General features: G+C 35.6%; 1 protein-coding gene across 1 annotated transcript in view; it reads right to left on the minus strand.

The window, feature by feature from the left end:
- LOC118267294 (ras-related protein Rap-1) overlaps positions 1-24,236 on the minus strand; it is a 37,939-nt gene extending 13,703 nt beyond the window's left edge. Inside the window, exon 1 of the mRNA XM_035581215.2 lies at positions 23,994-24,236. Within this exon, the coding sequence (XP_035437108.1) occupies positions 23,994-24,082 (89 nt within the window). The 5' untranslated portion in view covers positions 24,083-24,236. The remainder of the gene's footprint in view (positions 1-23,993) is intronic.
- Between the last annotated feature and the right edge of the window lie 1,103 nt (positions 24,237-25,339).

The following is a 25,339-nucleotide window of genomic DNA, read 5'->3' on the forward strand; positions in this document are numbered from 1 at the left end:
GGAACAACGGGAACAGGGGATAAAACACTGGGAATAGGGTACAGAGAACAGGAAACTTAGAATATTACGATCGTTTCCTCGTTATAAAAGGATATCTTCCGTGATTTCTTATTGAGAACCCACAATGGGTCGTTTTGGATTTTGTTTTAGGGCAAATGAAAATTGTTGGCGAAAATGTCTTTTGGTTTTTGTTGTCTTATATATTTTTTGGTTGGTTTTTCTGTAGATTTACGTAATTAAAATCAGTTTTAGGTAGGTGCTCTAACTTTTATGTACGAAGCGACGTAAGACATGTCATTATCATTACTGACTACAGTCAGTTAATTAATCTTATATTGTTATAGACGAAGTTTTACAATACACATGTTATTGATTTTGGTAGAGATGCACATTCGATCATGGAACCAAACCCGTACCTTAATAAGCATAATATAAATCGTATGCGACCACCATGCAAATATTACTCTTAACAAAACATAAAACGAACTGTTCTGAAATAAAACAAATATACCTGACCTAGCTCAATACAAATTGGCTTGCGGCCGTCAAGTTTCAAATGTATACAGTAAGTTGTATATCAGAATAACTTTTATATATACAGTACAATGGAAGTAGATTGCAAACTACATTTGGAATTTAAATTGCGTTTGTATAAAGTATCAAGGTGAAGTAGAAACTAGCCAAGCCATGGCGTATGCCTAACTTTTAGTTCCACTACCCATTGTTATGGTGAAATCAAATTTTCCATGTATATAAAGGTAGTTTATTAGTCATATTATACACTAGACCACTTTGTAATAGAACGTGGGGTGATTTAGTATGGATTGCGATCCTTCTTCTTTGAACTTTAGATCGTATGTCGTATGACATATTTAATAACGTACAAAACGAAACGATACAAAAAAGTCGACGGTGGGTTGCCACCGCACGGGCTACGTTCTCACTACTTGCGGACAGCGCGCCAGGCGATGGCGATCCACCCGTCAAGCACAAGTGAAACAACGTCGCATCGCTCGTCGTCAGCGCGCCGACTGCAAGCTTGCACCTCGTGGGCGACGCACCGTAAGTACGCTGGCAGCTAGCGGTAGCCACAAGCCGTGCCGAGACGGAGCCGTACTTGTTAAATGTACCTTTAAATGCTTGATACATTACCATAAACAATTGCAAAGTCCTTTAACTAACCTAATAGCGACAAAGCCCGATCTAATTCAGTTCACATAATACTTGGAACCGTAATAAATTACAAACTAAACCTTCACCATAAATCTCCCAACCCCTTTAAAAACCGCATTAAAATGCCTTTAGTAGTTTTTGAGTTTATCACGTCCGCAAAGACATATAGCTATATACATGTTATAGCGCTACACATATGTAATATGGAGTAGCATTAACTTACAATAATAATAGCAATTTTGTAGTTATAAAAGCCAAATCTCGAGTTAAATCGTAGGGCTATTAAGTTAATAAAGTTTAATTGAATATGTAATACTAACGTAACAACAGTCGTGTTGGAATTAATTCGATTACAGCGTATTGCGTGTAATAGGTAAGTTCTGTGTATCATCTATGTACCTACCTATAATAAGATTTGCGTAGATATACCTTTATATGATTATCTAGACAAGATCTCCAGTTTCGCTTAACCCTGTAGGTAATTAGGTTAAACGTGATATGGTCTTAGTATATACGGCTAATAGAATTATTTGAGATACAGAGTGGTGATTGCTATAACGATCTAGAGACCGAAGTTATATACAAATACATGGGCATGATCCTTTAAGATATGTAGTCATATTTTGATTAAAGATTCCCACTAATATTTTTAGAAACGTTGTGTTAGAAACTTTAGTCACAAGAAATTAGTGGACATTATTTTGTCTCAGTGGGTAAAATTTTGCACATCCTAGACATCGAAGCCAAAACAAAGAACAAATGTTTTGGACTCAAAAATATAGTACTAGTCATATAAGTATTGAGAGTTTATATAATATAGTAAATACCCGTCCTAATACGGGTCGATTTAACCCTCTATATTAAAATATAACCCCTAATCACCCCTATTCATAATTCCTTAAGCTGACCACTGGTTCTTAATCGGCAATTTATTGGGATAAAGTAACCTTTTCTAATGTATTGGATCAGAGAGGTAACGCAACTTTGAACTAATAACTAAAGCGGTGAAAAGTTGTTGTTTAACAATACTTACGCGCCAATGAATTTTAGCTGATTAGTTTCTTGTGTTTAAGGGGGCTTTTCCACCAGAGACTATTGTTTCTTACGCTGCCTCCAATAAATATGTAATTTGTGTCATAATAATATAGATATTATATTTTAGTTAATGTAATAAACACGATATCTTAGCGTGCTTTTCCACCAGAGATGTGCTGTGCTACGTTGCTGTGGAAGCGTTTGGCTTCCACAAATCGTAATCATTGGTACATATTACTTAACACTGGTGGAAACGGACTCAGCTGAGCCATGTGGAAAGATGCGTGCTATGGATGCGAGATTTGGATGTGTACTATGGATGACGTGTCTACTAAAGATACATCGCATACTCGAGCTGCGCATCTTCCTCGCACAGCTACTTTGCAGCGGCGCATCTTCATAGCACATATTACTCGCACAGCTACATAGCTTAGTTTCAGTGGAACCGTCACATAGTGGACTAGCTTACCTATTACATCGTCGTAGCTTAGCTACATAGTACATCTCTCGTGGAAAAGTACCCTAATGCTGTGGTTTTAGTAGTTAGTTTGTTTTGTAGTAAATATTACCTAATAGTAGTGTTATGTACCTTCTATTTACCGTAACTAAACAATCCTGAACTAGAGAATTATAAACTTAAGTGCTGTGTTATATTGTAACTTTCGTGAGTACGTACTTAATTATTATGTTTTTCGGCTTACTCACGTAACTATTTGACAAGGAACTCAACTAGTTTCAAGCCATGTTCGTGGCTCATATTCACTGATGAGCAGCATTACGCGACTGATGATGAAATATGATCTTCTTTTTTACGAACTTTTATATAAACAAAAGAGGTCTTTACTTAACATTTATGGAAAATAATTGAACCGTTTCTATTTATACTCTTTCTAGTCAAAGGCATTAATTAATTAGGTCCCTGAAATAACTCGACCGAAATTATTATATTGTCTTATACCACATTTTGTTTGAATTTCATTTGAAATGTTTACACCACTCCTCATTTCAAATTAATTTAAAATAATTACAACATAGTTATTAAAATGAACACAGATAGGTTGTAAAAGATAATTATAATTTCTGTAATTATATAATGGAGGTTTGTTTACAATATAATTTGTTGAAACAATAGACGGACTATGAACGAGCTCATCATTAAATATAGTGTTCATACCGCAGTCAGCTTGTTTTCATGTTTAACGTAAAATAAATAGTAACAAAAGTTTTTGCTTTATCTGAAGATATTATAGTAGGTGTGGGAGAGCAATGCTTCAGCACGAATTGGCCGGCTCGACCGGAGTGATACCACGGCGTCACAGAAAACCGACGTAAAACAGAGCTTGTGTTGTGTAAATGAGGTTACCGGAGGCCCAATTACCCTCTTCCCTATCTTCCCAATCCCCAATGCCCCAACAACCCTTAATTTCCTAACCCCCAAAGGACCGGCAACGCACTTCTAACGACTTTAGTTTTTCGGGTGTCCATGGACGGCGGCGTTTGTCAGTGATGTCTAAGTAATCTTAGAAAATACATATAACTTGGAAAATGTCTCATTGTTACTGACCATTGGTAGGTTTCGAAACCTCATGCATGAGAAGTGGGCGTCTTAAGCGTCTGGGCCACCGCGACGATCTAACTACGTATATAAGAATCCTAATATCCGCTAAAATATTTCAGGTATAACATAAAGTATAAATATTTATTACTAAAATATAAGTTTCTACGAAATACCAATTTGGAACACATCCGTTCTCGTTTCGATACTTAATTGAAACTTCCAATATCGTTCGCAAAATACCTGTTATTTAGTTATTTAAATGGATGCGGTACGTACTAATGTATCATACGCTGCCTCATATTATTTTATGACTGATATGTAATTTTGTGTCATAATAATATAGATATTAGGTTTTAGTTTATGTTATAAATACGATATTTTACGGTGCTTTTTTACCAGAGATGTGCTATGCTACGGTGCTGTGGATGCGTTTGCCTTCCATTAATCATATTTATTGGTATACATAGCTTAGCACTGGTGGTAGCGGACTTAGCTAAGCCAAATTTTTTAATTGCAAAGCTGCGTGCTATGTATGGCTTCCCTACTATCGATACATCGCATACTCGAGTTGCGTATCTTCTTTGCAACAGCTACATACCTAATATCAGTGGAAACGGTCACATAATTTCACATCTTAGCTATAACATACCAGAACATACATAAAAGCACTCTCTCTGCTTCAGCTAAACAAATCTCACGCATCAATAAAAAAAATTGCTATGCATGTACAGATAATCAGGTAGGTCGGAAGGCTTACTACCTACAATATAAAAGGCCGTAAACATTTTAAGTTTGTCACCTGACGCCTAAAGGTTACGTTGAAGTAAGGGAACATTTTCAGTATTCAGGTGACAGTAGACCGCAGCATCGAGTTTCTGTTACCAAAACCATCGAGCACCACCTACGCACGTAATGTAAGATAGACTACCGACGCTAGGAAACGTTTACAAAGTGAAATTGAACGATCGGAATTTAGATTGTTATTGGCACTGTAAATGGAATTGTTTTTTATTCATTCATGCGCATTTTAATATGTTTTGATAGTCTTGTGTGTAAATTTTGGACGTTTAAAATGTCTTTAGTATAAAAAACCAGTGTTTGATGTGTAGATTTTCTTTTTTATACTTTTCACTACTATTCACTTCGAAAAACATCATATATCTAATATCAAATCTAGACTTAGGTTAGAAAACAGCTGACATCACTCCAATCAAGAGAAATATATAGACTAACACGTTAGGCTATAGATAATTTTATGGCTTAAGCTAGCTTATATAGCTGGCTAAATATTTAGCCTTTATGGTCCAATTACTTGGCACGTCCACGTCTAAATACCAACATTACGCAAATAGGTACACACCTAAAAGTAAACGAGGGAAGATCACGCAACCTGTATCCTTAGTATGAGTTTGTTTTACGGTTAAAGTAATCGAAACGATATCGCGTTCGGCGCTCTGATTGGTTGGTTTATTCGAACTGGCCAATCAGAGCGTACTTTAAACGTAAAGCAACTTCGTACTAAGGGTACTAGCCGGTGAAAGGCTCAGAGATCCTGTTTGCAAAGTAAAGGCCAATTTGTAAGCACAAGGATTGTTTCAGGCAATTATTGAAACTCGTAAGCTGATTCTGCGATGAAACGCTGTTTATTTGAAGGAGTTATCAATTTACTTAAGATGGATTTGCAATTGTAGGGGCTTTTGAACGATTTGTGAAGTTCTGTAGTCTCGAATTTGTTTGGTACAATATATTGGCGAATTTATTCGTAACTATTTGCTTGATCTACACACACACACAAATCTTGACATTTTTTTTGGGAAATAATAAACGGAAATTATTTGTACAGTAATACGTTCTGTCTAGTCAAGTAATAGAATTGTATTTCTGCAGTTTTCGCTAAAAACATCTAGCTTATTGTGAAACTACAAATATGTATGGTTGGCTTAGTTGCGTAAAGTTTCCCTTTATGTGGTGTAGCAGCTATTTTGCCTTTGTAATATCTAGTTTTACTAGTTTGTTATCGTCTACCACCAACTGAAGGGTTTGTTTAATAAAGGTTTACACAGGTATTTTAGGCGTTTTTCTTGTTAACATATTTTTTTAGGGAATGAGAACTATCTAACAATATCTTTATTCATAGTTATTTAGAAACTTCATCATCATTATCCGTCTGAAGACGTCCACTGTTGTCCCTTAGTCCTCCACTAGCAACTTGCTCATGTCGAAATAAAAAGTATCAAATCCGAAATGAGAATATTAGAATTCTGCATAATAAAAATATATATCCACGTTGTAGAACATCAGTTTACAATGTTGAAGCTTGCCCTGTGAACCGTAACGTACACCTGCGACAAAGAAACGAACAAACTCAAGTGGAATCAGTTCACACTTATCGAGTTTTACATTTCAAACGACTATTTTTAGCTAGTGATGTTCACAATAAGTATTTTAGTACGAAGAAAAAGTATTTCGTCTATTTATTGTAAGGTAAGGCCACCAAATAAGGCCTACCTTATTTTTTACCACCTAGCTCGCAGGTTTGTAATAAAAATACGCTGATAATTTCAAAAACCATATTTATTTATTAAACTTTGTAATAAACGAAACAAAATAGCTTTAGAAACAAAAACCACTCTTTTATGAACACAAATACCTAAAGCTTTATAGCTGTTTACCGAATAATCTTATTGATCTTAATGTTAATATTAATCTTAATGTTAAGCTACGCTTGGCATTCTATGTGGTGATAAGTCGGCAAAAGCGTTCGTGAGGTATCGTATTTCGTCCTCTGACATATTGGATAGTTTCGGAGTAACCACTTTAGATAGTGAGAAGACCAGTTAACTAACAATAGGTGTTGTTTCTAGCATCTGATCTAGATTGTTTAGGACAATATACAGTTCTGTTATGTATGACACGTAGGTTTATAATATCCCGGAGCTGCGGGCTAGCTAGCGGGTTTGCCAGGGCTCCTGCTCGAGAAGTAGGACTAGGAACGGGGTGGTTTTTAGTCAGTAAGAGTCTGACATTCTCTCTCGCCTCACCCAAGGCGGGAGAAGACATTGGATGATTTTCCACTTTAAAAAAAACCTAGTATATACCTCTAAAGTGTCTTTTATCCAAATCGCGTCATGAATCAATGAATGCTTCATTTAAGTCGTGGAAAAGGTTAGAAATAAGCCCATTTTTAGCTTGACTTGAGTGAAGCCATAAAATAAATAAAATACTCGAGCCAGTATCGTAGATGAGCTGTTGTAAATTACTTTGAGCATGGCATTAGTGTCGAAGACGTGCTTATTGGCACTTTACGATCGGAGCGTTTTATTTAGCGGCGGGTGGCATCGTATTAATTTTATTAGTCTATTGTATCACTAAAGTAAATATCGTAGGAAAGTTCCCTTTCTTACCCTATAATATTATTTTACATTTTTTTATTAGCGCTAACCAGAGCCAGTAAAAGAAAAATGCTCAAGTTTTTGTTTTTAAGAAAACGTTCAGCAGTGAAAAAAAATTGGAAAAGAGTTCTAGAAATATAGCAAAAATTGTTATAACAGCACTTTTCACGTGAATTTTATTTTACTTATTCAAGAATTTTGGTAACCGACTGTGAAATAAAAATATAACCAAGAACTCTAAATGTACCTACCAACGTATTTTCTCTACAAAAGTAAATGGCGGTGTTGAAAAGTCTGACTTTTTTATTTCGCAAAATTTCTGTGACGAGTTTCACCAGAGTACCAACGCAACGCAGCGAATCCAAATGTTTATATAAAGTTTCCCAAATACTCGAGTCTCTCGGGTTTAATATTTAACTCGAACAAAGAACTAGTTTAGCAACAACGTGTTGTCAAAAATGTTTAAGTATCTAGAATTTCTGTTCATACATTATACCTATGTTTATATATAATATCTACCTAATTCGTTTTTAGGGTTCCGTAGCCAAATGGCAAAAAACGGAACCCTTATAGATTCGTCATGTCTGTCTGTCTGTCTGTCCGTCTGTCCGTCCGTCCGTATGTCACAGCCATTTATTTCCGAAACTGTTGGGCCTACATAGTTGAAACTTTGTAGGATGATGTGTTTCGGTAACCGCTATTCGAATTGTGAATAAAAATCAATAAATTTAAAAATTAAAGGGGGTACTCCATACATGGAACTGATTCAAAAAATTTTTTTTCAGCTAACATATCCGTGATGGGTGTCTATGGATAGGTCTTTAAAAAAGACATTAAGGTTCCTAAAACCATTTTTCGTCAAAATCAATCGTTTGAAAGTTAGACGCCTCCAAAGTGGAAAAATGAGTGTCCCCCCCCCTAACTTTTAAAATAAGAGAGTGAGGAATCTAAAAAAAATATATGCTGAAGATTTAAATGGAAACTACCAACGAAAATTGGTTTGAACGAGATATCATTATTAGTTTTTAAGAAATAAAACATTTTTAAAAACCGCAAATATAACATTGTCAAGTCACGTCCATACTCTGTAAGAGTATGGAACGTGTACTTAACAACAGGCTCCTGGCATACCTTGAAGGTAACGACCTCCTCAGCGATCAGCAGTATGGGTTTCGCCACAACCGATCCACTGGGGACCTTCTTGCGTATGCCACCCACATTTGGAGCGAGGCCATAGAGAAGCACGGGGAGGCAATAGCGGTCTCACTCGATATATCGAAGGCCTTTGACAGGGTTTGGCACGACAGCCTTATCGGCAAGCTTCCTGCATATGGACTTCCCGCTGATCTGTGCAGATGGATTGCAGACTTCCTGAGGGATCGGTCAATTCGAGTAGTCATCGATGGCTGCTCGTCTGACCAATTTGGTATCAACGCCGGAGTCCCTCAGGGGTCAGTACTTTCAGCAACGCTCTTTTTGCTGCACATCAACGACCTGCTTAAGCCCGGTATCTTTGGGTATGCAGATGACAGCACAGTTGTTGAAAGGTATGTGTCCGACGCGCGGACTAGCGGAACACAGATCCAGTCTCTAAGAGAATCCATGGTCGAACGGTTGAACTCGTCCTTGAAGGCGGTCTCCGATTGGGGTGACGCCAACTTGGTCAAGTTCAACGCTACCAAAACCCAGGCGTGTCTATTCTCTGCCAAACGGAGTCAATTTCCGCTGGCTCCTACTTTCCGAAATGTATCCGTTCCAATATCGGATCATCTAGAGCTTCTGGGCGTAACTCTATCGCCAACGCTAAACTTCGGCTCTTATATAGAGTCGAAGGCGCATCTGGCTGGTAGGAAGTTGGGTATCCTCTCGAAGGTGAGACGGTACTTCACACCGAAACAACTGCTGAGCCTGTACCAAGCGCAGGTTCGGTCATGTATGGAGTACTGTTCTCACCTTTGGGACGGCTCGGCTAAATGCCAGCTAGATGCGCTCGAACACATTGAAAGGCGTGCCAAGAAGCTCATCAACGATGATGCGCTTGTGGAGGCCCGGCTTCAAAGCCTTGAACACAGGCGCAAGGTCGCAAGCCTTTCCGTTTTTTACCGGATACATTTCGGAGAGTGTGCGGGGGAATTGCACAACTTGATTCCCCCTAGTCCTTTTCATCATCGAACCACAAGACAATCGGCGAGGCGTCACCGCTTCATGGTAGATATCCCACCCACTCGCACGAAGCGTTTCGCTTCAAGCTTCCTTGTGCGAACTGCTAGGGAGTGGAACTCCTTGCCGGAGTCTGTGTTCCCTGATGGGTATAACCTGGGTGTCTTCAAGGCCCGAGTGAATAGGTTGCTTATGGGCAGACGTGCTCCACCGTAGGCCGCATCATCACTTACCATCAGGTGAGATAGCGGTCAAACGTCGACCCATTAAATGTAAAAAAAAAAAAAAAAAAAAAAAAAATTGTCGTTCATACAAACACTATGCAAAACCAAGTTATTTTATAACTTTGATATTATGTCATCTACTTGCTGTACGGAACCCTTCATGGGCGAAACTTGGCCGGTTAGTTTTAATCTTTATATAAATTCAAGTAAACTACGTGGTATAAATAATTTTAGGTTTTGATTAAACTAATCTTATAAACTTTTCTTAAAGACTAAAGCTATAAGAGTTCGATTAGGCACTTAAAAATAATCTGTTATTGACACATTAAAATAATAAGTAAACAAATAAAACTTTATATTTCAAAAATGTATAATACAAAAATACATCTAAAATAACTAGAATTGGTCTCACAAAGTTAGATGCGCGCACTAAGAAAATCCTGTATCGCAGGCGAAAAAACATACAAGAAAAAATATTCATATCTCTTGACACATTAACATTTAAAAAGGGATAAAAACGTTTTTCTGCTCGTAACCTGTGCCTAACGATTACATCTGTTGATTATCCACACAAAATGAGAACGGCTGGTGTTCCCCGACGCTTACACAGATACAAATGTTATCTCAAATTCGCCGAATAATACGACCCGCAAAAGTATTTCTTTTGTTTCCACATTGACGTGGGTCCAGTGTTAATTGTTTGAGGAACATTTGACTACAGCGAAATGAAATTCATTGTTGTTTTAACGAATTACATATCGAGATACCAATTGGACCCGTTAGATATCAACAGAGTGGTCGAAAACTTTTTGTCTGTTATTATCAAAGCTTGTAGACCCGAATTGTGATACTGTTGTAAATTTATACAACGGTTTCATAATTCCAAGCCAACAACGTTTGCTCTCTTGGCTAGCAAGTACAGCGAAGCCATGCAAACATAAAATAAATTGTAGTTAACTTTTGAACTTGTGCCAGTTTGTAAACTTTATCTCAAAGAGTTTGTATAAAACTGTATGCGGTCAATAACCTTATACTTTTCGTGTATAACGCCAACATTTAACTTTTAACAGAAACATTGTACTAAAGTTGTTATTTGCGCATTATTCAAGGGTCAATAAATTTTAATAAGAGAAAAGTTTGGGACTTTGGTAAATTTAAATGTACTTAAAGTGACACTGGTGACATTTGCGCATATTTGAGTGCGTGTAAGATCGTTAATTAACGCTTCATTAATAATGTCTATTAGTGCGGGCGAGCGATAACGACCAAGGATGTGGGCGTAAAGGTTTTAGGAAAACATTTAAAACATGTTTTACCTTCATAGAATATAACAAGGCTTTTAGGATGCTTTTTCACCAGAGATGTGCTATGCTACGTTGCTGTGGATGCGTTTGGCTTTCACCAATCATATTCATTGGTACACCTAGCTTAGCACTGGTGAAAACGGACTCAGCTAAGCTATGTTTTTACAAGGAAAGATGCGTGCTGATGATGGATTCCTATCGATACATTGCATAGACGAGCTACTTAGCTTAGTATCAGTGGAAACCGTTACATAGTTTCACAGCTCAGCTATAACATCTTCGTAGTATAGCTATGTATAAAACACATGGTGGAAAAACCCCTTTAGACTAACTGCAAAATCATGTGACATGAAATATGTAATTCTATTTCACGGCGCAATCAAATATTTCCAAACTCGGCCTGACATTGACATAGCATCGTAATGAAATCACAATCTCGCTATTAAATTATGCTCTTGAATTTATTGTCTTAGTTTAACTTTGCATTTCGAAAATTTTAGATAAATTATAATTTAATGTTTGATCAGTCGAGAATTTCTACAAGAGTTGAGAAATTGAATTTTGTGTGAATAAGGACTTTGGTTGAGCAGTATTTTATACTCTGTTCTTACGTAATAAATGCCAAGTTTAATTTATTAGTTCTATGTTCATTTATGCGTCCAAACAAAGTTCGGTTGCGTTAAGATTTTCAATTATAAAATGATTTGTAACTGAACAGAATACTTAATGATTAATTTAATTTGTTTCTATAAAAAACAAAGTTATATTGATACTGTATAAACTTGTAATAGCTATACATAACTATTACAAGTTTATTCACTATTACATGATTATACATTACTAACTTCTACCTACGCCTTCGCCCGCGTTCCCCTAGGATAAAAGTATTCTATCACCCAAGTCAGCTTACCCTATCTTTATGCCAAATTTCATCAAAATCCGTTCAATAGTTTCAGCGTGATGATGGATAAACAAACATGCAAACAATATGCCTCGTGATCACTCTTTTTCTAAACTGAATCTTTTTGACTGTAAATTTTGATATAATTTTTGGATTATCAATGTTAATCTCATGCGTAGAATTGTCCATTTACTTGTTTAACTTACTTTTAAATGTCATTTACCAGGGAAAGATAGGTGGGAATATAACCAAACTACCAAAACCAGATACGTATTTAGAGAGTATTTAGTTCAGTCCAAAGAGAACACAGGTGAAAAGGGAACATTTTCTTTTCATCAAGTTTATAAATTCACGTATCTCACGTTTGTATAATTACTTTGGGACTGAAATAAAGTTTGGGTCATTAGGAAACACGCAGCGAAGTTGCAAGTCGAACATTTGTTGAGTTTCTAGTTTATACAATTCTATTAAAGTTTTGTGGAGAGCATACCGCATGCTAACTTTCCTTTATTATTTATAATTAAGTTTCTTTTCCCTAGTTTACTTACAAAATAATTCCTAGCTTGGGCTGGCATCACAAAGTTTAAAACGGTCACAAAACAGTTCTAACTTAAAAAAAGCCTCGTTTTAAAAACTTTCAATGTGGTTGCTTATTCATTAAAAATGTATGTTAGTTTTCTGTTATTAAATAGGTCAAGATATAAATAAAACAAACTGGTTTAAATATTCTTGCTAAATGTAGTGCTGTAGCGAAAATATCGTGTTAAACGTTATTAAAAATTAGAAACTAAACTTTAGATTGAACACATTTTTATCATCAAATAATGCTCATAAATTTTTAACCTTATTAAATCAAGACATTAGCAAAATACATTAAAATATATACATTTTGAGGATAAGATGTTACCTTCACCAATACCAAATATTGTAATTACTTAATTGGGTCAATTGTTTACGAGTATAACATGATTATTATAAAGGCACCATCCCTACAAGATTGCCACAGCATTTTGTGTTGTAGCTCAGGGTACTCGTAGTATCTAGATGGATGTATGTCAGATTTGCTTGGATTACACCCGACTCACTTCTAACCTAGCTAGTAGCTAGTCTACCACGGTTGTGATACGAGGATTTAGCAGTTTATGCGATTGGTACCGGTCGATACACGGCCGCCGGTTTATTACCGAATGTCCACGACTAGGAATTTTGGAGAAACGTAAACATCACTTTTAATTAGAGTGAAACAGTGATGGCCTGTTGGTATTTGTCCCAAAAATTAGTAGCTAGCTCTAGCATCTATATATGCACGTACCGGTAAACTATGGCAACTTTACCGGACCCTTGGCAACTTTACCATACTATAGGTATTCGGTATAAACTAATTTATCTGAAAAATCTACCCACTAGAATTCTGTTTTGTAATAGTAGTATTTTTAACTATACCTTGCGTAGACGCAAGACTGCTATTATGCCAGTAATGGCCGTCACAGTGTAGTGCGTGAAAATGTGCTAAAAGTTAGTAGTTCCTAAATTGTGCTCACAGAGCCTTAATTATATGTCACAGGTGAGTGAAATTTTGATCTTGAATGTATAATATAGTTGGGATTACTGTTGTAATGTCAGCAATTGCTTTTTCTTTAATTTATTGATAAATAATCGCTTCGGTAATGTTGACACAGGTTAGGTAAAGTTGCCACGGCCTGCTTTGTGGCAACTTTACCTACAGTTAGGGTTGGCAATAAATGTTTTTTTCTTGTTTGTGTGTATGTAACCATTTTCGAATACCTAAATTTCCCAGCATAATAGTGAATATCCTGGATGATAAGTTATAATGTATTTAATAATACCTTTTGTTTTAGAGCCAAAATGGCTCACATGAAACAAAACCGCAGATAACTCGGAGTTAGACAATATAAAAAGTATACGAAAGTAATGTTAAAATTAGCTATGGAGATAGTGAAGTCAAAAAATTAAAAAGTCAAAAGATTAAACATTATTTTGTAGCCTTTTTTTACAATTTTAAACATAAATACTTAAAATTTTAGAACTTAATTTAGTTTAAAAGGGAACAATATTTATGTCAGATATTTATGCTTTTTTTTACTTTAGGTTTAAGGTTTATATTTTTTTAAATATACACATGTATATATATATAATTCTCATTTTTTGACAACCCCGAGCGTAACAAATTATTTGTATGTAAATTACGATGAAACCCGTGGCAACTTTCCCGACTGTCTGTGTAGCCGTTATCTTTATAGATTTCCTCATATTGTTTGCATTATAATACGAAGAGGTCCTAGATGAAGCCCTCTGTACCTCAACAACTCTTTAATATGCAATACACGATGAATACGGCGCGTAGGTAAAGTTGCCAAAAATTTGGTATCTTTACCCATGTTGTTTTTTCTTTACTACGGCTAAAGTAAGCGTTTGTATATAATGACGATTCCGGTAAAGTGAGCCAGATAGATTACAATTCTAAATATATAGTTTTGGTTTCTATGCGTCTTATGGTTAAAAATATATTTCGATTTTTGTTCCAAAATATGGTAAAGTTGCCATGTTTTACGGTACTGTATTTGTAGAACAATTTGAAAAAACCAGACTAATTTACGCTCAAAAATGAAACAAAAGCATAATTTCTACCGTAGGTGGCAACTCGAGTCAAAAGTAAAAATAAAGCTATATAAAAGGAAAAAATGTCCTGACATTTTGCACGACAGTTTTCAGTACAAATTAGAACGAATACTTCTTTCAATTAAAATCATAATTTCTGCCTCCATAAATAACAAATTATAATTACGAACATAGAACAAGGTACCTCATTAAGTCCTGAAGGCGTTTTGAAACGTGATTAAGACGATTATCAGATGATAGACACTCGCGAAGTCGTGATAAGAAAACCTGAGGCTTGATAAAATCTTTTCGCGGAACCTGTTGTTAGGTAGACAGGACTCGTTATAACTTGGTATTACTGGCTAGTGGTGACGTGATTGTTATTGTTGATATTAGATAGTAGCTACTGTTACGTAGAAACCAAAATAATGATTAGTTCGTTGAGAATATGTTAAATATTGGAGGCTAAATTTTCAATGTTAAAACGAATAATATAGGGAAAACCAGTCGGTTGAATTTTTCGTCTTTTATTTTTTGGTATTTATTTTACATCTATGGATAATAATATAATCATATTTAGGCAGTAGTTATCCATGGATTTTAATGATAATTTGGAATGTACATACGTATACACTCAATCAGCAAAACTTACGCTGACCACATTCAAACAGCCAGAGGTAGCGAAACTATAAAAAAGCCATTTCACAGTGGATTAGGTATTTAAAACCATGTTCCTTCGACTGTAAAGCCCTTTATGGCACCTAAGTTAAAATGCCTCAGTCCGTTGTCAGTAATGAGCTTTCCTGTCACGTCGCCGCAGAGGCCCAGCATTCATTTGGTTCACAGATCGTTCATTTCATTCATTTCGTTCGGTCCGTGCTGCTGTTATCCTAGAGATTTGCTCCGGAATGCTGAACTAAAACAATGACCGAGCACGGTTTATTTAAGGATTTTGGAGCGACATAAAGTCGGAATGTTGTGTTGTGAATATAAATGTGCTAATTAAGATATTTTCGTTAAATTTTATGGGGCTTTTTTCATTCTGCCGCATTCAGAGACATTTAATGATTAATTAAACTGTTCCTTAATAACGATTTTGTTCCGAAAACGATTGGTTTAAGTGACTATTAAATGACTCTGAGTACGGCGGTTTGTTACTTATTTTCTGTGATCCATTTAAATGCCCTCTGGATGTTATTTATTATCTAAAAAAAAAAACTACCTAAGAGTTTTGATTAAATCATGCCTGTTGTATTCTATTCTAAATCTAAAGGAGCCCCTAAACTAAGATGGTTACATTATTTCGCTTTTCAATTTTTTTATTAGGTAAGTGACAGTTTAGAGGTAGTTGGTCAAAATTATCATTAGATATTTAGATACCTTGGTAAACTAAAGAACTCACGCTTAGTTAAGTAAATCAACTATTCCAACAAGGGTTGTATAGTAAACTCCTCGAAATACAACACTCAAATAAGTTGTATACACACACAGGTAACACGTACCTTTGTACGTATATACAAGTTATTTGTGTGGGTGTCAACATACAATACGTGCCAATACGTCGAAGTGATTTATTTATTCATTCGATGAATATTAATTAATTGCAAAGGCCATGAAAACAGTTATTGTATTCGAAAGTAAACGAAGTGAATACACAATTTCTCTAATTATTTTATTCGTAATTATTTTTACTTTGTTATTTTATATGAATGCGTTATTTGTGTTACGTTTAGCTTTGTCAGAATTAAAATAAGTAATACTGGTACGTAATTGTGGATGTCATTTTCAAAGTCAAAGTCAAATATTAATCATTTATTCCAATTAAACCATAAATAGACTTTTCAACTTTTAATAGCATTACTGGGCTTTCGGTTTTTCAAAAATTATAACACAAATGGTGAAAAGTGGGTGTAAACTGTACAATGGCATTACGTGCCGGAATGTGCACTTCTGCCTACGTCTTCAGGAATAGAAGGTGTGACATTGCTATGAAAGATACTTTTGTCAACAAATAAAGAAATAAATAATAGTCTGTTAGTATGTCCGTCAGTGTAGCTTTGGGTAACAAGGCGTGAATATTTTCTTTCTAAGTAGGTAACCATGTTTAATGATAATAATATTGTAATCAGAAAGTTTTGAAGGGTAACTGCATCCGACATTGATGGCTTATCAATTTCCAAGGAATATTAATTGAGTTTTAAGTTTGTTGAAGTTTCATTGATATTGATGTTGATTCTCATTATATTTCTTAAGTTACTTCGTGATTGAAGCAGCGCGTTTGTCGTAAGTACTTACTTATTTATAATGATGTGATGTCTATTTTGCGTTACTCTTATTAGAATTCAAATTCAACTTAGGTCTAATTTCTTATATCTTCTATTTCTTAATTACACAAGTATTATTATTTATGTATTAATTGTATGTATTAGTATTTACAATTTAGCATGAGTTTTACCTATCTAGAATATTTTTTGATTTCAGGTGCCGTAAAAACCGTAACAACACTATATAAAACAATAACGTATTTATTTTTTTCAAAAACAGTACTAACTTATTACTGTACTTATTACGGCTCTCTAACGATGATTATGGAGACATACCACCAAGCAACAAAATGTCGTTCACTGACTTAACCCACCTACGATTCTTGCTACAATTCATACGAACAAACAATAGATAAACGATTTCCCTTCACGTATTCTTTGTGAAACATTTTTCCCTTTAACATTCCGGTGATATTTCGAAAAAAGCCTTTTCAAAGGCACTCCCCGTCAAAGCACGCACAAAACATTTTTGCCTCTACATTTTTTTGCAATTTTGTTTCGTTTCTGACTTTGGACTTAAAAGCTCCCGTGCGCCCCTAGTGGCAAATTGGTGTAACTAAGGGTTACGAACAGGTTGAAACTAAAGCATTGAACGTGGAACCCTGAACAATGTGTTAATTTAAAACCATTTCGCTCTATAGTCTGCAACACTCGCTTTTGAAAGGAAAATAAAAATCGTTATACAATATTAGAAAATTGAAGTTTGAGTGCACTCAAAGTTGAAAACATAAACAAGCTGTTGTAGTTTGAGTTTCCATTACCAACTTTTAACCGAACGTAGATCGATGATAGTGCTAACCAAATAACTAAAATTCGTGATTAAAATATACGTACAGTGGAGGACAGATCCGCCTGATCATTTTAAAATTTTATTGCTTGAACCCAGGAAAATCATTAAGCCAAATGTCTCATTTACTAAAAAAGCGATAACGTCGCAGCTTAGTGACACAATACGTGTAATCCCTTGAGATAGTGAGGTTATGTGCGACAACCTCACTTCATTCGTAAATTCAAGGTCATGGAGCGGGGCCAGGAAGTGGATCTTATCAGGTGAAAGCAAACATTAACTTAGTGGTGGTCAGGCGCATGTGACCGCCATTGTACATTGTACATAATTTATTAATCCTTATTAACAATGAAATACATTAAACAACATCAGAGGCTTAGACAAACTGTACTTAAATTGAACGACAGCCAAACAGAAGGGATTTACAGCAACTTATATTCAATTTAAAGCTTGTTAGGTTCAATAACTTTAGTCTACAACAAAGTAGATTAGTAGAAAATAAATAAATAAACAACCGATTGAATTAGTAAGTTATTTAAGGCATTCAACAAACATTGGAGTTAATTAAAGCTAGGGGCTGACTGACTGGAACAATGTTCGTTGATCAAATAATCCATCGTAATCTCTTACAAATACCGTGAATACACCCCGAGAGCGATGCAAATACGTTTGGCTACCATATCGATTTGTTGGTAAATACAACAAAACGCTACGCCTATATTCCAGTGGATTAAGTTTAGATTACAAAATTAATGAAGAGCATGTGCGAATTTTCACTAACAATAATCTGACAGCAATTAAGTACAAGGCTTTAGTTTAGCTTAAGTTATTATTATTCCACTACTAAACTAACAAACACTAGTCAGTCTGTCTTATTTTCTTGGAAAAATAATTGGGTCGACATAAATAATTTCGAATACCAAACTTAAGTAGACACACAAAAAACGTAACTGTTGCTTGAAGATAAACAAGCCAGACTATGTAATGTTGCGGAATGATGAACCATAAAACTTGTTCTTTTATGAACTATACTTATATAAATTATATAGCCCTTTATAAGTAGAAAGTTTGAAGGGATAGAGGCGACTTTACCAGCCTAGGAATGTTGGTAAAAAGAACAACATATTTTAGACCGCTGTAAAACATGATTTTATAATTAAATGCGTTTTATAACGTGTATAAACAAACAAAAAACTACATAATTATTGAATGTATTCAGTCAAAGTCAAGATTATTTAGTACAAATAGACCGCGCATTTTTGAACTTCGAAACAAATATTATAATAAATAAAATAAAATGTATGTCTGGCGGTCAGTAGATAGCTTCACTTGAGAGCTGTTTGCTCGTTCCAAAGTATCAATTAAAATGTCCATTGCTCATTTGCTATCTATCCCATAAAAAACCAACGCACATCATCACATCATCACACATCTCTTGGCACGACTTCGTGTAATTATAAGGCTGGCAGGCAACTGAAGACAAGTTTCATTGACTATGAAGTGTATAACACAACTCTTCAAATATTATAAATTGCCGTTACACTAGTTTGTCCGTGAATTCATGCAGGAAACAAGTAAGTGCGGTGTCGTACATTGCAGTAACGTTATCATCTAGAACGCGGCCTTTGGGAATTATCTCGCGAAAGTATCGCCGAAGTCCGCAACCGCAACACATATTTTCTTTTTTACAGGGTTTTTTAAGAAAATATACTCGTTTTAAGAACAAATTTTTATAATATTATCGTGGCGGCTGCTTCGAAAATTGCTCTCCGGATAATTTATGAAGTACCAAGTATAAAAAATATTAATTCGTCATGCAGTTTTTGCGTGGAGTCAAATGAGTCAAGGTTTACATTCATTTTCTAAATTCACTACATTTTATATAATTTTCACCCTTCTCTTTTCCTCATATTAAACTTACAAACACAAATATTCACTAATTTGAACAATAACTAGATTTCTATCATGTGTCCAACCAAGCGCAATAGAAATTACAATCTAGAATCTAGAAATAAAAGCTAAAAGCGTCGTGCTTACTAACCAGCTTAACAATCACGCAATTACGTTCTACAGTAATAATAACTGGTTCCGTAATCCCTTATAAATATCCATTTCTTTTATTGTACTCTTTTTAATGGAGAATATCATCCAGTGACTTCTCCCGCCTGGGGCGAGGCGAGAGGGAGTGTCAGACTCTTACTGACTAAAAACCACGCCGTTCTTGCTCCTGCTTTTCGAGCCAGAGCCCCGGTAAACCCGCTAGGTAGTCCCCAGCTCCGGAATAGGCATCATATTCAAATATTCATTTCTATAATTAATGTTTCAAGAGTGACAAAAATCTTGCTTATCTACAGTGCTCTATAGCAGGCACATACCACCTATGTATACATATATACTAAAGTATGACTGAGTATACTTTATCAACGAACGTTATCGCGCCAAGATAATATGACTCGATAAGCCAGGAGTTTCGAAAGTATCATACAAAAAGCTCTGTTATATTTAGTAATAAATCAATGAATTCTGTTATTGAACAGAAATAGAAATCGCACAGTGAAAATGGAGCATGATAATAAAAGTGAATACCTGTCTTTTGATACTATAAATTGCATGTAGCTATTTCTGTATTTCTGAGAATAGGAAACGGGCGCGTGAATACCGGGTATGACGCTAGAATTGGAGACTTTTGCAGAATATTGATGTTGAATAAAAAATATACTAGGTATTAAGTGTGACATTTTTAACCATGCTAAGCCATGCTTCAAAATGAATGGGCCTGCTCGACTGGAGTGATACCATGGCCTCACAGAAAGCTAACGTTACCGGAGGCCTAAATAACCCCCTCACCAATATTTCCAAACCCCGATTCCCCAACAACCCATAAATTCCTAACCCCTAAAAGGCCGGCAACGCATTTGTAACACCTCTGGTGTTTCCGGTGTCCATGGGCGGCGGCGATTACTTACTATCGGGTGATCCGTTTGCTCGTTCACCGGCTTATATCATAAAAAATATAAATTGCATATAGCTATTTCTGTATTTCTGAGAATAGGAAAAGCTGGCGCGTGAGTGCCGAATATGACGCAGTAATTGGACACTTTTTGCAGAATATTGATGATAGATAAAAATTCTGCTTTCAACCTACGGATTAATTTATCAATTCGTTTATATGCATACCTACTTTTGCTATATTTGTCATACTCATGTTGGACTTTAGGATTATGAGTAAATTTATTTACACAGCCTCGTTAATTCACTGTGAATCTTTGTCCAACCGGAGTGAAAACTGAAGCTATGCAGACAAATAAAAAACAATCATTAAATCTGTTATTGTAGTATAAAAACATCTACTAAGTAAGTTTCTAGTTCCACTCTTTTCCAAGTTTACCGACCCGGGGAGATTTAAATACGTCTGGCGAGTAATGGGTATAATATTCATAATTTACGGCGTCCATTGCTCCGACACACCTCTCACAAGCTACAGCCGCGAACATGGCTCAATTACTTATTTTTATAAATGGTAATTTTATGTCGATCGATAGCCAACAGCTTTTTTCGCACTATCACGCTTTTAAATCTCATAACTAGGTGTTACGTCTGCTTAGAAGTACCATTATAATAAATTAAGGTTATAATAGGCAATAGTAGAAGTTAGACCTGGCTGACAATGATTTGCACAAATAGTCTTGAGAAACCTGATAAAATTTTACAGGATTTTTTCTATTTGTTCTAAATCAACAGTTCTGTCACTAGCAAACTATTCCGGTACATTTATTACAAAGAAAAATCGAGGAAAGTAAACAGTATAATACGCTTTGTGTGATAAGGAAAATGGGCATATACCGTGCGTGATATAGAGTGACATTCGGTAAACAATATAGTGTGGACAACATTTCATCATCGCAAGCGTCGACAGTGATATCGGCATTAGGTAAACTTTACCTCACACAGAAACCAATCCATATGTATGTGTCAGTAATACATGAATACATACATAACTCTACTCCATCATGTCAACCGATATAAGGCACAAAAAATGTATTAATTTCAGTTCAATGGGTAAGTATGAAACTACCCGCGCGGTGAAAGGGGCGCGTCGTAGTCCCCGCGTTTTATTATCACATAAAACCGATAGTTTCCATGTGTAAAGCGCTGACACATCATGTATTGTATTGCAAAAGGCTCAAGCCAAGCCAAACGACTCGCATACCCGCGATAAAAATAAACTGAACATATAAATAGCCTTATACAGCACCCCTTTAAAGAAATAAACTTTACATTTTTATAAAATAAACCCGCATTTTCACTAAGAAAAAAGCAATACTTGAGTCGGCTAAGCAAATTGATACAAATCTCAGTAAGCCGCCTCGGAATGCGATAGAAAATTGACTTGTTAAGTCGATGCAGATGCAAAATGCGCACCACAAGGTTTTATTCGAAAATGTATTCAAATTAGAACAAAATAAAACTGCTTTCAGATATATATTCTAGAATTTTCGATACGAAATTTTAAAGGTATTCTTTTTGTTATACAAACATATTCTGAAGATGAAAGATATTCAGTTGGTTCGGTTCTCGTTTCAGATTTATTCTTTGGAGCTAAATATAAAAAGGTTTCATTTCGTTGAAGCTAAATCGAGACTGTGGAAACTGCTGCGAGAAGATTAACTATGCAGCATCTTGAGTTATAGCTCAGCCCGTCAGAGTTTCATAAAGGCCATATAATTAAAAAAAGAAATGTTTGCTCGAACAAGAACTAATATACAAAGTTATTTTTAGCTTAATATATAGATCATAAATAATGAATGTGCAGTGGGCGGTTGCCCTGAACCATTCACAGATTTCTACTAATTATTACTACTGAATATTTCGTACGGAATTCTCGAATGAAAATCAAATAGATTCAAAAGGGTAAATATATAATATGTCAATATGTAGTTAATTGCAATATCTGTTTTACTGTATCATCTGTATACAGTAATGAGACTTTCATTCATTTGCTAAAATAGATTTTCTAGGAAGCTTGTTAGTATTTAAACTATATTTCCGCACGTGGCTTCACTCATATGGTTAAAGGAGAAAAGTAGGCAATATTCTCTGATCCTCCAGGTCTTTCTCGCGCGCCTCAAAGAGCCATCAGATCACCACAGATGGGGCCCAATAGGGCTGATGCTGACCCGGAGCTGCTGACTGTCTACCGGGTTACCGGGGCTCCGGTTCGAAAGGCGTAGGAACGGGGTGATTTTTAGTCAGTAAGAGTCTGATACTCCCTCTCGCCTCGCCCACGGCGAGAGAAGACATTGGATAATATTTCTCCCTCAAAAAAGGTCTGTCTCTAAGTAAAATAAAAACCCAATAAAAAAGTTCCATCGCGATGTAAAAGATTACAAATAAACTAATTTATAAAATTAGTAAATATAACAAAAAATATTAGACGTAGTTACATCGTATTAAGGAAATGCATGAAGATGTTATCCATAATACTAAAGTTATTAAACTAAGTGGTTTGGCCTACCTATGAACTATTAATTTAATCGAAACTTCGAATCACTGAACTTTATTGAGAGATATTCGTATACTCACATACACACACGTAAGGCTCAACCAATGTATGTATGTAGGTGTAAATATGTAGCATTTGTATTTATCTTAATAAGTATATGTATCAAAGGAACCTCGAGAGGTTCTTTACGATTCTCGATAATCTTTTATATATGAATGCATTTCAATTTATCATACTTACTAATTCAGATGTATTCATAATTATAAGAAGTTCTCAAATAAATACATAAGTATAATAAAATTTACCCAGATTTATGTCAAATTCTTGTGAATGTAATAACTCAAGATAATTATGTACGGGAATGAAATAAAAATGTCCAAATGTAAACTCCCGAAATTATTCCGATAAGGAACCTTTTCAAAAATTATGCGAGAAAAAATCACATTGTGTACCGTCGCGATGTTATCGTAGAGATGAAGTCGAGCCGAAGGTAAATTGCAGAAAATTGCCTTCCCTTTTCTTAGATAACGAGTTCCCTGAAAGTGGGGCTCGTCGTATGAACGTAACGCATTTTGCGAACGATAAACGATAAGAAACTTATTAATGTGACGCGCAAACACAACGCTTATTTTAATATTTTATCAGACAACAAAGTGAGTGAACACGCGCATTAGATTATCTTAAACAAACTGTGATACTGAAGAGCTTAACAAACGCTTTGTTATAGAATACATTAACTTGTACCAGACCCTTATTTAATAAAAAAAGGTTGTGTTTCTTCTAACGTGACCTTTCGCTCATAATTGTGTGCGTAATATTATAAGTTGTCGTAGCAAACCCAAACAAAACAGCTACGAGCGCTACGAGACGCGCCCGCCTTCGTAGATGGTGCTACGAAGTTAATAAAGACTACGAATATTTTATGAATATTAAGTCATACTTAATTATGCCTTGTTGATATTATTAATATTTATTATTTATTTTGCTAAATTATTAACAAATTGTATCATCACCTGTGGGGTCTCCGCTCCTCCTCATGATCTTCTTTCATAAACGATGGTTGCAGACTGAATCTGCGTCGGAACTGGTGACGACCCTTCATATTGGCAATCGTTAATTCACTTAGCACATACTAGGTAGAGCGGTAGTTAGTTCACAGCGCAATGTTTGAGTGCGTGTGCCGAGAGGCGCGCTGGGCAGGGAGGCGTCGCGACGTGCGCGGCTCGGGGCGGTCGCAGGACGAGTGCCGCTGCCCAGCCGCTACGCCGCGTCCTCACCCGACACCACGAGCCGTGCTACATCTACGAACGCATTTATTCAAAATACACAACAAATTATTTCATATTTTAATTAACATTCATTAACTTAATCTCATCACTTACCGACAAACACGGATTTCATATCGATTACGACATTAATTGAGTTTTCAGCCATTCAAAGTGAATATTTGAGATATTAAATCGTGAACCAATAAATGTCTGTGCTTCAAATTTCGGTTGTCGCTGAATCAAAATTGAAATTCGATTGCAATAAAGTGTATCGATCGGGCTCAAACGATAGCATTGAACCAATCAATATGCAATAAACGAAACATCTGATAGTCACGTGATACGACGATAAAAGGCTGTCTGTTTCTATTAAGTTGTGTTTGCAAAAACTGGAATTTGTAAAGGAGTTTTTATTCAGCAATTTCATTTAGATTGGTTTGTGCGTGTAGCATGTTGGCAAATTATACTTTAGAAATTTGCTTCCATGAGGAAGGAACATCCATCTTAATTTCGCGTCCCGCATATGGCAATACACTCGAATTCTTGGAAAGAGGTAACAAATAACATTACTACCACAGGTACTATTCTGTGTGATAAGATATCATATTACTGCTTTACGTTTTCGAAAACCTTTGTGGAGTATTGGGTTCTTTTCAAATAAATCCTTGTGAAGAGAGAATAAGTACGTAGTGAGGAGGGTTTCTACAGGTACCTACATATCTATCTACGAAGGTACGTATAAGTCCGCCTGTTGCGCCCAACCGCCCCATAATAAGTAGAGTGTTCGAGATCTTTGGGTAAACTTTCTTTAAGATTTATTATGATTGTGTGTTGTTCGGGTGAAGAAAATAATATCAATAGATATACTATATTTATCAGTATTTATGAACTTACAGTGAGTGACTATAATAGTCTTGTGAAATTAGTTTTCTTCTAACCTGTTATATTAACTAATTACATTAAGGAGTAAATCTGTCATTAACATGACAGGCACAATCTCTCTTGTTTTACTAATAATTTCATAATTGATACACCCATAGATAAAAAATACTTTACCTGAAATAGGAAATGAACCTATAACCTGACCACTC

The sequence above is a fragment of the Spodoptera frugiperda genome, chromosome 23, assembly GCF_023101765.2.
Source record: "Spodoptera frugiperda isolate SF20-4 chromosome 23, AGI-APGP_CSIRO_Sfru_2.0, whole genome shotgun sequence".
Taxonomy (NCBI): domain Eukaryota; kingdom Metazoa; phylum Arthropoda; class Insecta; order Lepidoptera; family Noctuidae; genus Spodoptera; species Spodoptera frugiperda.